General features: G+C 45.4%; 1 protein-coding gene across 3 annotated transcripts in view; it reads right to left on the reverse strand.

Annotated features, from left to right (window-relative positions):
* The window catches only part of FAM135B (family with sequence similarity 135 member B), a 174,501-nt gene that overhangs the window by 43,036 nt on the left and 119,235 nt on the right, over positions 1–12,230 (reverse strand). For all 3 annotated transcript variants that reach the window (XM_056522809.1, XM_056522810.1, XM_056522811.1), the window contains 2 exons: positions 8,689–8,844; positions 4,424–4,497 (listed from right to left, as the gene is read on the reverse strand). In XM_056522809.1, the coding sequence (XP_056378784.1) occupies positions 4,424–4,497; positions 8,689–8,844 (230 nt within the window). The remainder of the gene's footprint in view (positions 1–4,423; positions 4,498–8,688; positions 8,845–12,230) is intronic.

Here is a 12,230-nt window from a genome sequence, read left to right on the forward strand (position 1 = left end):
GGCCAGACCTGTAAGCCAGGTCCATATAATAGTTTGGAATCAATAGTGCTGGCTAACTTATCCTTTGGCTATATATATATATATATATATATATATATATATATATATATAGATATATACATATACACACACACACACACACACACTGTGGGGGCTGAAGGGGAGATGTATGCACATATGCTTTTATGAATAATAAACACCGCTCTTTCGTGTTGTAGGTGGGTGGAAGGTATTGTAGTATAGGAAATGGCGCTGCAGCATTGCGGGATAGAAAAGAAAAACAGTATGGTGCCGTATTGTCCTGTGTGTACAAACATAATAGGTCATTCTAAATGTACAGTAAATGTCATGTTCGGTTTAGTGTACTGTACGGCAGTATTATTTATACCTGGTATAGGGATATTATACTCTACATGACGTATTATTTGAGTTCTGTAGCTATTACCCGGCAGCACTTGCTTTTAGATGGTAGATACGGTATGACACCGTAATTAGACCCCCTGGCTACATCATATAGGTAGGACATTGTATTGGTTCTATTATTTGAGGATTGAAATGTATAATTAAGTGTGTTGCTATTAAGTTGCTATTATATGGGGTTATTATTTCTATATAAAATGGAACACATTGACTATATAGGGATCGGTAATAATGTTTGTTTATCAGCAAGAGAAGTAAATATGTCCTTGTCTGGTAAAGCTGGGATAACACAGGGCGGCGAACAACTTAGGGGACACCTCCCAAAAGCGGAGAGTTTTTAATTCCCCGGCAGAGTCCCTTAAAGGGACTTAAAGGGATTCTTCACTGCCCTGTCATCCGGAGCTCCGCTTGCAGCGTCCAGAAGTTTATTACTCCGGACGCTGTGTGTGGGCTTCCGTGTTCGAGGCCGCCCCCTCATGACCTTATGCCCGCCCCTCGTGACGTCGCTTGCGCCCCCTTTCCATAGACTTTCGTTGAGGGGGCGGGCATGACGTCATGAGGGGGCGGGCATAAGGTCATGAGGGGGCGGCCTCGAACACGGAAGCCCACACACAGCTTCCGGAGTAATAAACTTCCGGACGCTGCGAGCGGAGCTCCGGAAGACAGGGCAGTGGAGAACTCCTTTAATGTATTTGCAGCCTCCAAATAGGGGACACACCCAATAGGGGACAACCAGGCTTATGTGCCGGCCCTACCTTGTACACAGGGCCGCCGTCAGGGGGTACAGCCAATACCCCAGTAAGAAGTCCAGGCCCCTGCTGCACCCCCTGCAGAAGCCCCAGCACAGAAGCAGAAGACTGATGTTTAAACAGTCTCCTGCTCCCTGTACATCAACCGGCCACATCTTTAACTCCCTGATCCCCCCCATGCCAAATCATCCCCCCTTGTTACCCCTCTGTGCCACATCATTTTCTCTTGATCCCCCCCCCCCCGTGCTATTCAATTCCCCCATTATTGCCCTCTGTGCAAATTCATAAAGAGGGGGTGATTAATTTACACAGAGGGTAATGAAGGGGGATCAAAGGGAAATGAAGTGGCACAGGGGGTAATCGGGGGGGGGGGGGGGCTAATTTGGCAAAATGCAGGGGGGAATAAGATTGCATAGGGAATAAATGGGGGAATGAAATGATACAGGGGAGGGGGATAAGGGGTAATTAAACAGCACTGGGAGATTCTACTGTAATATTCCTTTTTCTCATGTTTTTATAGGTAATTACACTCTATAGTGAGTACAGTACAGTATTCCGCCATTTAGGAAGAATTTTGAGCCTTTTTCCCCATAGGGGACATCTCTCTATAGGGGACATCTCTCAATAGGGGACATCACTCTATAGGGGACATCTCTCAATAGGGGACATCTCTCTATAGGGGACATCTCTCAATAGGGGACATCACTCTATAGGGGACATCTCTCAATAGGGGACATCTCTCTGTAGGGGACATCTCTCTATAGGGGACACTTTTTTATTCCCTCTGAGTGTCCGCTATTGGGAGTTTCTACTGTAGTGAGGAGATTACATGAGGAGGTTTGTTACAGTGTGTCACCCCAGTAGTAAGGAGATTACATGAGGAGGAGGTTTGTTACAGTGTGTCACCCCAGTAGTAAGGAGATTACATGAGGAGGGGGTTTGTTACAGTGTGTCACCCCAGTAGTAAGGTGATTACATGAGGAGGAGGTTTGTTACAGTGTGTCGCCCCAGGGTGTTCGTCTAGGGTGGCAAAAATCTTTGCACCAGCCCTGGTCTTAGGGATGTAATAGTAACATCATCCAGGACAGGCACAGTGGTTAAAGGGGTACTCCGCCCCTAGACATCTTATTCCCTATCCAAGGGATAGGGGATAAGATGTCTGATTATGGGGGTCCTGCCCCTGTGACCCCTGAGATATCTGAGCAGTTCCCGGTGTTTGTTTAGATTGGCTGTGGCAGCAGGGGCTTGTGACATTATGGCCACGACCCTCATGATGTCATGCCACACCCCCACAATGCAAGTCTATGGGAGGGCCGTCAGATGCTACACAGAGATCGCGGGGGTCCCAGCGGCGGGACCCTATGATCAGACATCTTATCCCCCATGCCCTATAGTAGCCCTATAAGCACAGAAATGTGAGTGTTATAGCCATGTGCTTTGCAGCCTGTGTTTATTGTAGTGGGAATTGTTTGAAGAAAAAGCAATAGCTTTATATACAATTAATATTCTATTTTATAATCCGGTACAATGGACCCTCAAATTACAAATATTTTCACTCTTTTCTGGACCATTGTAACTTGGAACCAGACTCAACATACAATGTACAGAAAGTCCAGATCTGTGAAACGTGTCAATGGCCGGAAGAACCAACCAATCAGAATGAGCATTCACTGATAAAACACCTGTATTACTGAAGTGTATGCACTGACTGGTGTCTGGTAGCGTCCCGTACAGTACAGGGAGGTGCTACATGTTCTGTACTATTTACCTGTATTACTGAAGTGTATGCACTGACTGGTGTCTGGTAGCACCCCCTACAGTACAGGGAGGTATTACATGTTCTGTACTACTCTTTACCTGTATTACTGAAGTGTATGCACTGACTGGTGTCTGGTAGCACCCCCTACAGTACAGAGAGGTATTACATGTTCTGTACTCTTGACCTGTATTACTGAAGTGTATGCACTGTCTGGTGTCTGGTAGCGCCCCCTACAGTACAGGGAGGTACTACATGTTCTGTACTCTTTACCTGTATTACTGAAGTGTATGCACTGACTGGTGTCTGGTAGCGCCCCCTACAGTACAGGAAGGTATTAAATGTTCTGTACTCTTTACCTGTACCAGGGTTAGCTGCTCCATGGGACATCAGGTGAGGGCGGCTCCATGTTACTTTTTTAGGACACTGTGTACTGTACGGGACCCTGAAGAAGCTCCTGTCCTCTACTTAGACAGTGATTACAGCTCCAGCAGATCTTTATTACTTTTATATGTAAGGACTTGCTTCATCTCTGTTAGTTATCTACTTATTTTTCCTTAATCTTCATTTTTTTCTCTTATTTTTAGATGACATTTTTGGGGCTTCGGAGCCAATTACCAGGTTTCCATAGAGTTATGGTCTCAAAATACAATGGTCGTCATGGGACCAATTCATATTGTAACTTGAGGGACCATTGTAATTGTATACACATACGTACATCTATAGTGCAGACACCAATACATATGATGTGTCCTCCTTTACCATTTCTCATGGCACTAAAGGACCAAAATGTGCATCACAAGATCACCAGCTTAGAAAGTAAGCATGACTTTACTAAACTCTGTCCGTAGTTGTTTATGCTATACAGTATGTGTAAATAGGTGGCCACCTAGTGGCTGTGATATGAAATGCAGCCTGTCAATTTGTTGCTGTTTTGTACATAATTTGTACTAAGCCGAATGGGTATCCTTAAAAGGGTACTCCACTGGAATTTATTTTATTTTTTTATTTTTTTATCAACTGGTGCCATAATGTTAAACAGATTTGTAAATTACTTATATAAAATCTTAACCCTCCCAGTACTTATCAGCTGCTGTATGCTACAGAGGAAGTTCTTTTTTCTTTTTTCCTTTCTGTCTGACCACAGTGCTCTCTGCTGACACCTCTGTCCATGTCAGGAACTGTCCAGAGCAGGAGCAAATCCCCATAGCAAACCTCTGCTCTGGACAGTTCCTAAACTGAACAGAGGTGTCAGCAGAGAGCACTGTGGTTGAACAGAAAGGAAATTCAAAAAGAAACAAACTTCCTCTTATACAGCAGCTGATAAGTACTGGAAGGATTAAGATTTTTAAATAGAAGTAATTTACAAATCTGTTTAACTTTCTGGCACCAGTTGATTAAAAAAAAAAAGTTTTTCAGTGGAGTACCCCTTTAAATAATTTCCAGGTAATCTGTCCACTATATTTTCCTCACTATGTAGAAGAATTAATCGACTCACAGGTTTTCCTGAAATGTGAGGGCAGCGGGTTTTTCGTGTTCGGTGTAGAAAAAGGCTTCTGAGAATCTTCTGACCTGTGGGATCAATAAAATAAAAAACGGGTGATATAAAATGATGAACTATGTTCTCTGTTATATCGTAATAGAAAATAATTTGGGATAACATAATAAGTTATATTATCGAAATGTAGCATAAATAGGGGAGGGAAGTGCATATGTACCTGATGTCTATGTCAGTGATCTCCAAACTGTGGTCCTCTAGATGTTGCAAAACTACAACTCCCAGCATGCCCGGACAGCCGTTGGCTGTCCGGGCATGCTGGGAGTTGTAGTTTTGCACAGTTCCTTAACAATGCTTATCTTGGCCCTAACCTTTGTATAAGCGTCTCATTCGTTTTTAGAGCTCCAAGTCCATTGTAACCTGTAGTTTAACTGTTTCTATTGTGCTACCTGATGATAACGTTCAGTAAAAACCCGTAAGAAAATGTAGCTTTGTTAAAGGGGTATTCCAGGCAAAACCTTTATATATATATATATATATATATATATATATATATATATATATATATATATATATATATCAACTGGCTCCGGAAAGTTAAACAGATTTGTAAAATACTTAAAAAATCTTAATCCTTCCAATAGTTATTAGCTTCTGAAGTTTTCTGTCTAACTGCTCATTGATGATGTCACGTCCCGGGAGCTGTGCATGCTGGGAAAATATCCCCATAGGAACTGCACAGCTGCCGGGACGTGAGTCATCAGGGAGCAGTTAGACAGAAAACAACAACTCAACTTCAGAAGCTAATAACTATTGGAAGGATTAAGATTTTTTAATAGAAGTAATTTACAAATCTGTTTAACTTTCCGGAGCCAGTTGATATATATATATATATATATATATATATATATATATATATATAAAAAAGAAAAAGTTTTGGCCTGGAATACCCCTTTAAAATCTATTTGACCAAAAGGGGTCATTACAGTGTGGTCAAATATACAGGTCTGACAGGTAAATAAAATATCTACTGCTGTCACCAAATAAATTTAAAGGTTATAAAAATAAAATTCATGCACCCTCTCCACCTACTCATAGAGAGAGCCTGTGAGTCCTGCTTACCCTGCCCCCCATAGAGAGAGCCTGTGAGTCCTGCTTACCCCGTCCACTTATAGAGAAAGCCTGTGAGTTCTGCTTACCCCGCCCACTCATAGAGAAAGCCTGTGAGTCCTGCTTACCCCGCCCACTTATAGAGAAAGCCTGTGAGTCCTGCTTACCCCGCCCACTCATAGAGAAAGCCTGTGAGTCCTGCTTACCCCACCAACTTATAGAGAAAGCCTGTGAGTCCTGCTTACCTCGCCCACTCATAGAGAAAGACTGAGGGTCCTGCTTCCCCACCCACTTATAGAGAAAGCCTGTGAGTCCTGCTTCCCCCACCCACTCAAAGAGAAAGCCTGTGAGTCCTGCTTCCCTCACCCACTCATAGAGAAAGCCTGTGGGTCCTGCTTCCCCCACCCACTCATAGAGAAAGCCTGTGAGTCCTGATTCCCTCACCCACTCATAGAGAAAGCCTGTGAGTCCTGCTTCCCCCACCCACTTATAGAGAAAGCCTGTCAGTCCTCCTTCCCCCACCCACTCATAGAGAGAGCCTGTGAGACCTCCTTCCCCCACCCACTTATAGAGAAAGCCTGTCGGTCCTGCTTCCCCCACCCACTCTTAGAGAAAGCCTGTGAGTCCTGCTTTCCCCACCCACTCATAGAGAGAGCCCGCAAGTCCTGCTTTCTCCACCATGTCATAGAGAAAGCCTGTGAGTCCTGCTTCCCCCACTCATGGAGAAAGCCTGTGACTCCTGCTACCCCCACCCACTCATAGAGAAAGCATGTGAGTCATGTTTCCCCCACAATCTCATAGAGAAAGCCTGTGAGTCCTGCTACCCCCACCCACTCATAGAGAAAGCCTATGAGTCCTGCTTCCCCAGCCACTCCTAGAGAAAGCCTGTGAGTCCTGCTTCTCCCACCTACTCATAGAGAAAGCCTGTGAGTACTGCTTACCCCCACCCACTCATAGAGAAAGCCTATGAGTCCTGCTTCCCCAGCCACTCATAGAGAAAGCCTGTGAGTCCTGCTTCCCCCACACACTCATAGAGAAAGCCTGTGAGTCCTGCTACCCCCACCCACTCAGAGAAAGCCTGTGAGTCCTGCTTCCCCCACAATCTCATAGAGAAAGCCTGTGAGTCCTGCTACCCCCACCCACTCATAGAGAAAGCCTGTGGGTCCTGCTTCCCCCACCCACTCATAGAGAAAGCCTGTGAGTCCTGCTTCCCTCACCCACTCATAGAGAAAGCCTGTGAGTCCTGTTTCCCCCACCCACTCATAGAGAAAGCCTGTGAGTCCTGCTTCCCCAGCCACTCATAGAGAAAGCCTGTGAGTCCTGCTTCCCTCACCCACTCATGGAGAAAGCCTGTGAGTCCTGCTTCCCCCACCCACTCAGAGAAAGCCTGTGAGTCCTGCTTCCCCCGCCCATAGAGAAAGCCTGTGAGACCTGCTTACCCTGCTCACTCATAGAGAAAGCCTGTGAGTCCTGCTTCCCCGCCCACTCATACAGAAAGCCTGTGAGTCCTGCTTCCCCCACCCACTCATAGAGAAAGCCTGTGAGTCCTGTTTCCCCCACCCACTCATAGAGAAAGCCTGTGAGACCTGTTTCCCCCCACCCACTCATAGAGAAAGCATGTGAGTCCTGTTTTCCCCAACCACTCATAGAGAAAGCATGTGAGTCCTGCTTCACCCACCCACTCATAGAGAAAGCCTGTGAGTCCTGCTTTCCCCACCCACTCAGAGAAAGCCTGTGAGTCCTGCTTCCCCCGCCCACTTATAGAGAAAGCCTGTGAGTCCTGATTCCCCCAACCACTCATAGAGAAAGCCTGTGAGTCCTGCTTCCCCCACCCACTCATAGAGAAAGCCTGTGAGACCTGTTTCCCCCCACCCACTCATAGAGAAAGCCTGTGAGTCCTGCTTCACCCACCCACTCATAGAGAAAGCCTGTGAGTCCTGCTTCACCCACCCACTCATAGAGAAAGCCTGTGAGTCCTGCTTCCCCCACCCATTCAGAGAAAGCCTGTGAGTCCTGCTTCCCCCAACCACTCATAGAGAAAGCCTGTGAGTCCTGCTTCCCCCACTCACTCATAGAGAAAGCCTGTGAGACCTGTTTCCCCCCACCCACTCATAGAGAAAGCCTGTGAGTTCTGTTTTCCCCCCACCCACTCATAGAGAAACCTATGAGTCCTGCTTCCCCCAACCACTCATCGAGAAAGCCTGTGAGTCCTGCTTCCCCCACCCACTCAGAGAAATCCTGTGAGTCCTGCTACCCCCACCCACTCATAGAGAAAGCATGTGAGTCCTGTTTCCCCACCCACTCATCGAGAAAGCCTGTGAGTCCTGCTTCTCCCGCCCACTCATAGAGAAAGCCTGTGAGTCCTGCTTACTCATAAAGAAAGCCTGTGAGTCTGGCTTCCCCCACCCACTCATAGAGAAAGCCTGTGAGTCCTGCTTCTCCCGCCCACACATAGAGAAAGCCTGTGAGCCCTGCTTCCCCCACACACTCATAGAGAAAGCCAGTGAGTCCTGCTACCCCCACCCACTCATAGAGAAAGCCTGTGAGTCCTGCTTCCCCCACAATCTCATAGAGAAAGCCTGTGAGTCCTGCTACCCTCACCCACTCATAGAGAAAGCCTGTGAGTCCTGCTTCCCCCTGCCACTCATAGAGAAAGCCTGTGAGTCCTGCTTCCCTCACCCACTCATGGAGAAAGCCTGTGAGTCCTGCTTCCCCCACCCACTCATAGAGAAAGCCTGTGAGTCCTGCTTTCCCCGCCCATAGAGAAAGCCTGTGAGTCCTGCTTACCCTGCTCACTCGTAGAGAAAGCCTGTGAGTCCTGCTTCCCCGCCCACTCATAGAGAAAGCCTGTGAGTCCTGCTTCCCCGCCCACTCATAGAGAAAGCCTGTGAGTCCTGCTTCACCCACCCACTCATAGAGAAAGCCTGTGAGTCCTGCTTCCCCCACCCACTCATAGAGAAAGCCTGTGAGTCCTGTTTCCCCCACCCACAAATTGTGTTTGAAATTACGACTTATGCCTTTAACTTCAATGGAACCAAGCTGCAATACCAGACACAACTCATGCACAGTTGAGGCGCGGTTTCTAGAAGGAAGCAGACTTCTTTCTCTAAATCTGTACAACAGGATGGTGAGCTAGATGTTGTATCTGTACTGACCCGTAGGCTGTGATGTTCTTGTGTGAGGTAGGTGGTCACATCAGGACGAAGCGTTACTATTTCCAAAAATTTGGTCCACGTCACCAACAGTTGGGAACCAAGCCAAGCCAAATCCTTGCTGATCTGCTCTGTGATCAGTTCGGGACTGTCCAGCATCTACAAAAGACATATAAGGGGTTAATAATATCCACATATCAATCTGCAACTGAGGATAGTCGACGAGTTTGCAAAAAATCTGTTGGCCGCAAAAGGTCTACAGTCAGAAAAAACATTGCTGCTTTCTTCCAGACATTGCGCCACACCTGTCCATAGGTTTGATCTGGTATTGCAGCTCACCAACAATGCAGTGAATGGGTTGAGTTGCAATACCACACACCACCTGTAGACCACATGGGCAGTGTTTTTTTTTCCAATTATCTTGCTTTAAAGGAATATTCCAGGAAAAAGCTTTTTTTGATATCAACTGGCTCCAGAAAGTTAAACATATTTGTAAATTACTTCTATTAAAAAATCTTAATCCTTTCAATAATTATCAGCTGCTGAAGTTGAGCTGGTGTTTTATGTCTGGTAAAAGTGCTCTCTGCTGACATCTCTGCTTGTCTCGGGAACTGCACAGAGTAGAAGAGGTTTGCTATGGGGATTTGTTTCTAAACTGGGCGGTTCCCGAGACAGGTGTCATCAGAGAGCACTTAGACAGAAAAGAACAACTTAACTTCAGCAGCTCATAAGTACTGAAAGGATTAAGGTTTTTTAATAGAAGTAATTTACAAATCTGTTTAACTTTCTGAAGCCAGTTGATAAATAAAAAAAAGTTTTTTTCCTGGATAATCCATTTAAGCAGCAAATGTATAATTAATTTTCAAGATCTCTACTTATAGCAGTCTTTCCCAACCAGGGTGCCTCCAGCTGTTGCAAAACTACAACTCCCAGCATGCCCGGACAGCCAAAGGCTGTCCGGGCATGCTGGGAATTGTAGTTTTGCAACAGCTGGAGGCACCCTGGTTGGGAAAGACTGACTTAGGGTGCATAAACACCACGGTTTTGCAATACAGTTCCCGTGTCAGGTTTTTGATGAAAAACTGATTCCTCAAAACCTGACTAAACTGTATCAAAATGTGTGTCCAAATTTCAACCCGTAAAAATAAAAAAAAGTATACGGTTTGAAAACTGATGTCGGATTGTATACGTTTTTAACTTTTCACTTCATTTTGAATAAAGTTTCACTTGTTGGATTGAAATCCTAAGAAAAAAAACTGAGCAAAGTCAAAAACCGGATGGTGAAAACTGGACGGAACCGTGCGCACATACAGTTTTGTACGGTTTCCCATTGACTCCCATGTTAAAAAAAAAAAAGTATACGGTTTAATAAGGTTTTTCACCCGGACCAAAAAACATGGTAGACTACGGTTTTGGGAACGGGTAAAAAAACTGGACAAAACCATATAAAGCGCAAAACAGACTAAACCAGATGATGCGTTTGACATACGGTTTACAATGTTAAGTCAATGCATACGGTTTTCTATACGGTTCCGTAAGTTTTTAACTTGAAAGCGTATACGGGAACTGTATAATAAAAAGTGGTGTGCGTGCAGCATTATAGTCAAGGAGCTCAGGCGCCATTCACATCTCGTTTTTGCAATACGGTTGCCGTATCCGGTTTCGTTGAAAAAAAAAACGTATCGAACCGTATTGCAAACCGTATATATAGACATTTCATTGTAAGCCGTATGCCAACCGTAGAATCAGGTTGTGTGAGTTTTGCATTATTTACGGGTTTATACGGTTTTTAACGGTACATCAAACCGTAGTCTACTACGGTTTTGTGTCCCGGTCAAAAACCGTATCCAACCTGTATACGGTTATTTTAAAATGGAGTTCTATGGTAACCGTATTGAACCGTTTGTGCGTACGGTTACATCTGGTTTGCACAATACTGTTTTTCTTTTCTTTTTTTGGGAAATTCAATAAAAAAAGAAGAACTTTATTTAAAATGTTGACAAACATAAAACCGTATCTGTTTTTTTTTTTTCAAGGAAAAAGTATTAAAACGTATGCAAACTGACATCCGTTTTCAAACCGTATACGGTTTGAAAACGGATGTCCATTTGCATACGTTTTAGGGTACGTTCCCACACGGCGTATTTGCTGCTGCGTATTTTATTTTCCCTGTTGAAGTCAATGGGTAGGAAAATACGCAGCACCAAATACGCAGCAAATACGCAGCAAAATACGCCGTGTGGGAATGCACCCTTAATATGTTTTCCTTGAAAAAAAACGGATACGGTTTTATGTTTGGCAACATTTTAAATAAAGTTCTTCTTTATTTATTGAATTTCCCAAAAAACAAAATAAAAAAGGAGGCATATACGGTTGCATACGTTTCGGTCCGGTTTGGAGATATACTTTTTTGTACAGACCCGTATTGTAAAACCGAGATGTGAACGCAGCCTCAGACTGGAAATATCCAGAGAATAACTTTGTTCTCCGATGCAATATCTGAATAGTGCCACTAGATGGCGATGCGTTACTGTGAAAACTTCTGTCCTGAAAATAGACATTAGCGGAGGCGTTATTTACCTGCTCTCAGTCAGGTCCATAGAGGACGATGCTCCTCGTGTTATCTTATTCATTACTGATTCATTAACACATAATTAAATGTAATGGCCGCACGTGTGATCCACTAATTCCGGCCTGCGCAAATCTTCATAATGCGCCTAATGTCTAAACTAAAGCTACTGGAAATGCAGCGCTCAATAACAATGGGAAATATCCATAAAAAAGAGATACTTTCCTGTCCATATGCCCTATTGAAGGGCTACTTTTTATTTTTATTATTTTTATTTATTTTTTTAAATCAACGGGTGCCAGAAAGTTAAACAGATTTGTAAATTACTTCTATTTAAAAATCTTAACCTTTCCAGTAGTTATCAGCTGCTGTACGCTCCAGCAGAAGTTCTTTTCTTTCTGATTTTCTTTCCAGTCTGACCACAGTGCTCTCTGCTGACACCTCTGTCCATTTTAGGAACTGTCCAGAGTAGGAACAAATCCCCATAGCAAACCTCTCCTGCTCTGGACGGTTGTTACGCCGAGCGCTCCGGGTCCCCGCTCCTCCCCGGAGCGCTCGCTTCACTCCCTCCGCTGCAGCGCTCCGGTCACGTCCTCTGACCCGGGGCGCTGCGATCCCGCTGCCAGCCGGGGTGCGATTCGCGATGCGGGTAGCGCCCGCTCGCGATGCGCACCCCGGCTCCCCTACCTGACTCGCTCCCCGTCTGTTCTGTCCCGGCGCGCGCGGCCCCGCTCCCTAGGGCGCGCGCGCGCCGGGTCTCTGCGATTTAAAGGGCCACTGCGCCGCTGATTGGCGCAGTGGTTCCAATTAGGGTTTTCACCTGTGCACTTCCCTATATTACCTCACTTCCCTTGCACTCCCTTGCCGGATCTTGTTGCCTTAGTGCCAGTGAAAGCGTTCCTTGTGTGTTCCTTGCCTGTGTTTCCAGACCTTCTGCCGTTGCCCCTGACTACGATCCTTGCTGCCTGCCCCGACC

The sequence above is a fragment of the Hyla sarda genome, chromosome 5 (genome assembly GCF_029499605.1).
Source record: "Hyla sarda isolate aHylSar1 chromosome 5, aHylSar1.hap1, whole genome shotgun sequence".
Classification (NCBI taxonomy): Eukaryota; Metazoa; Chordata; class Amphibia; order Anura; family Hylidae; genus Hyla; species Hyla sarda.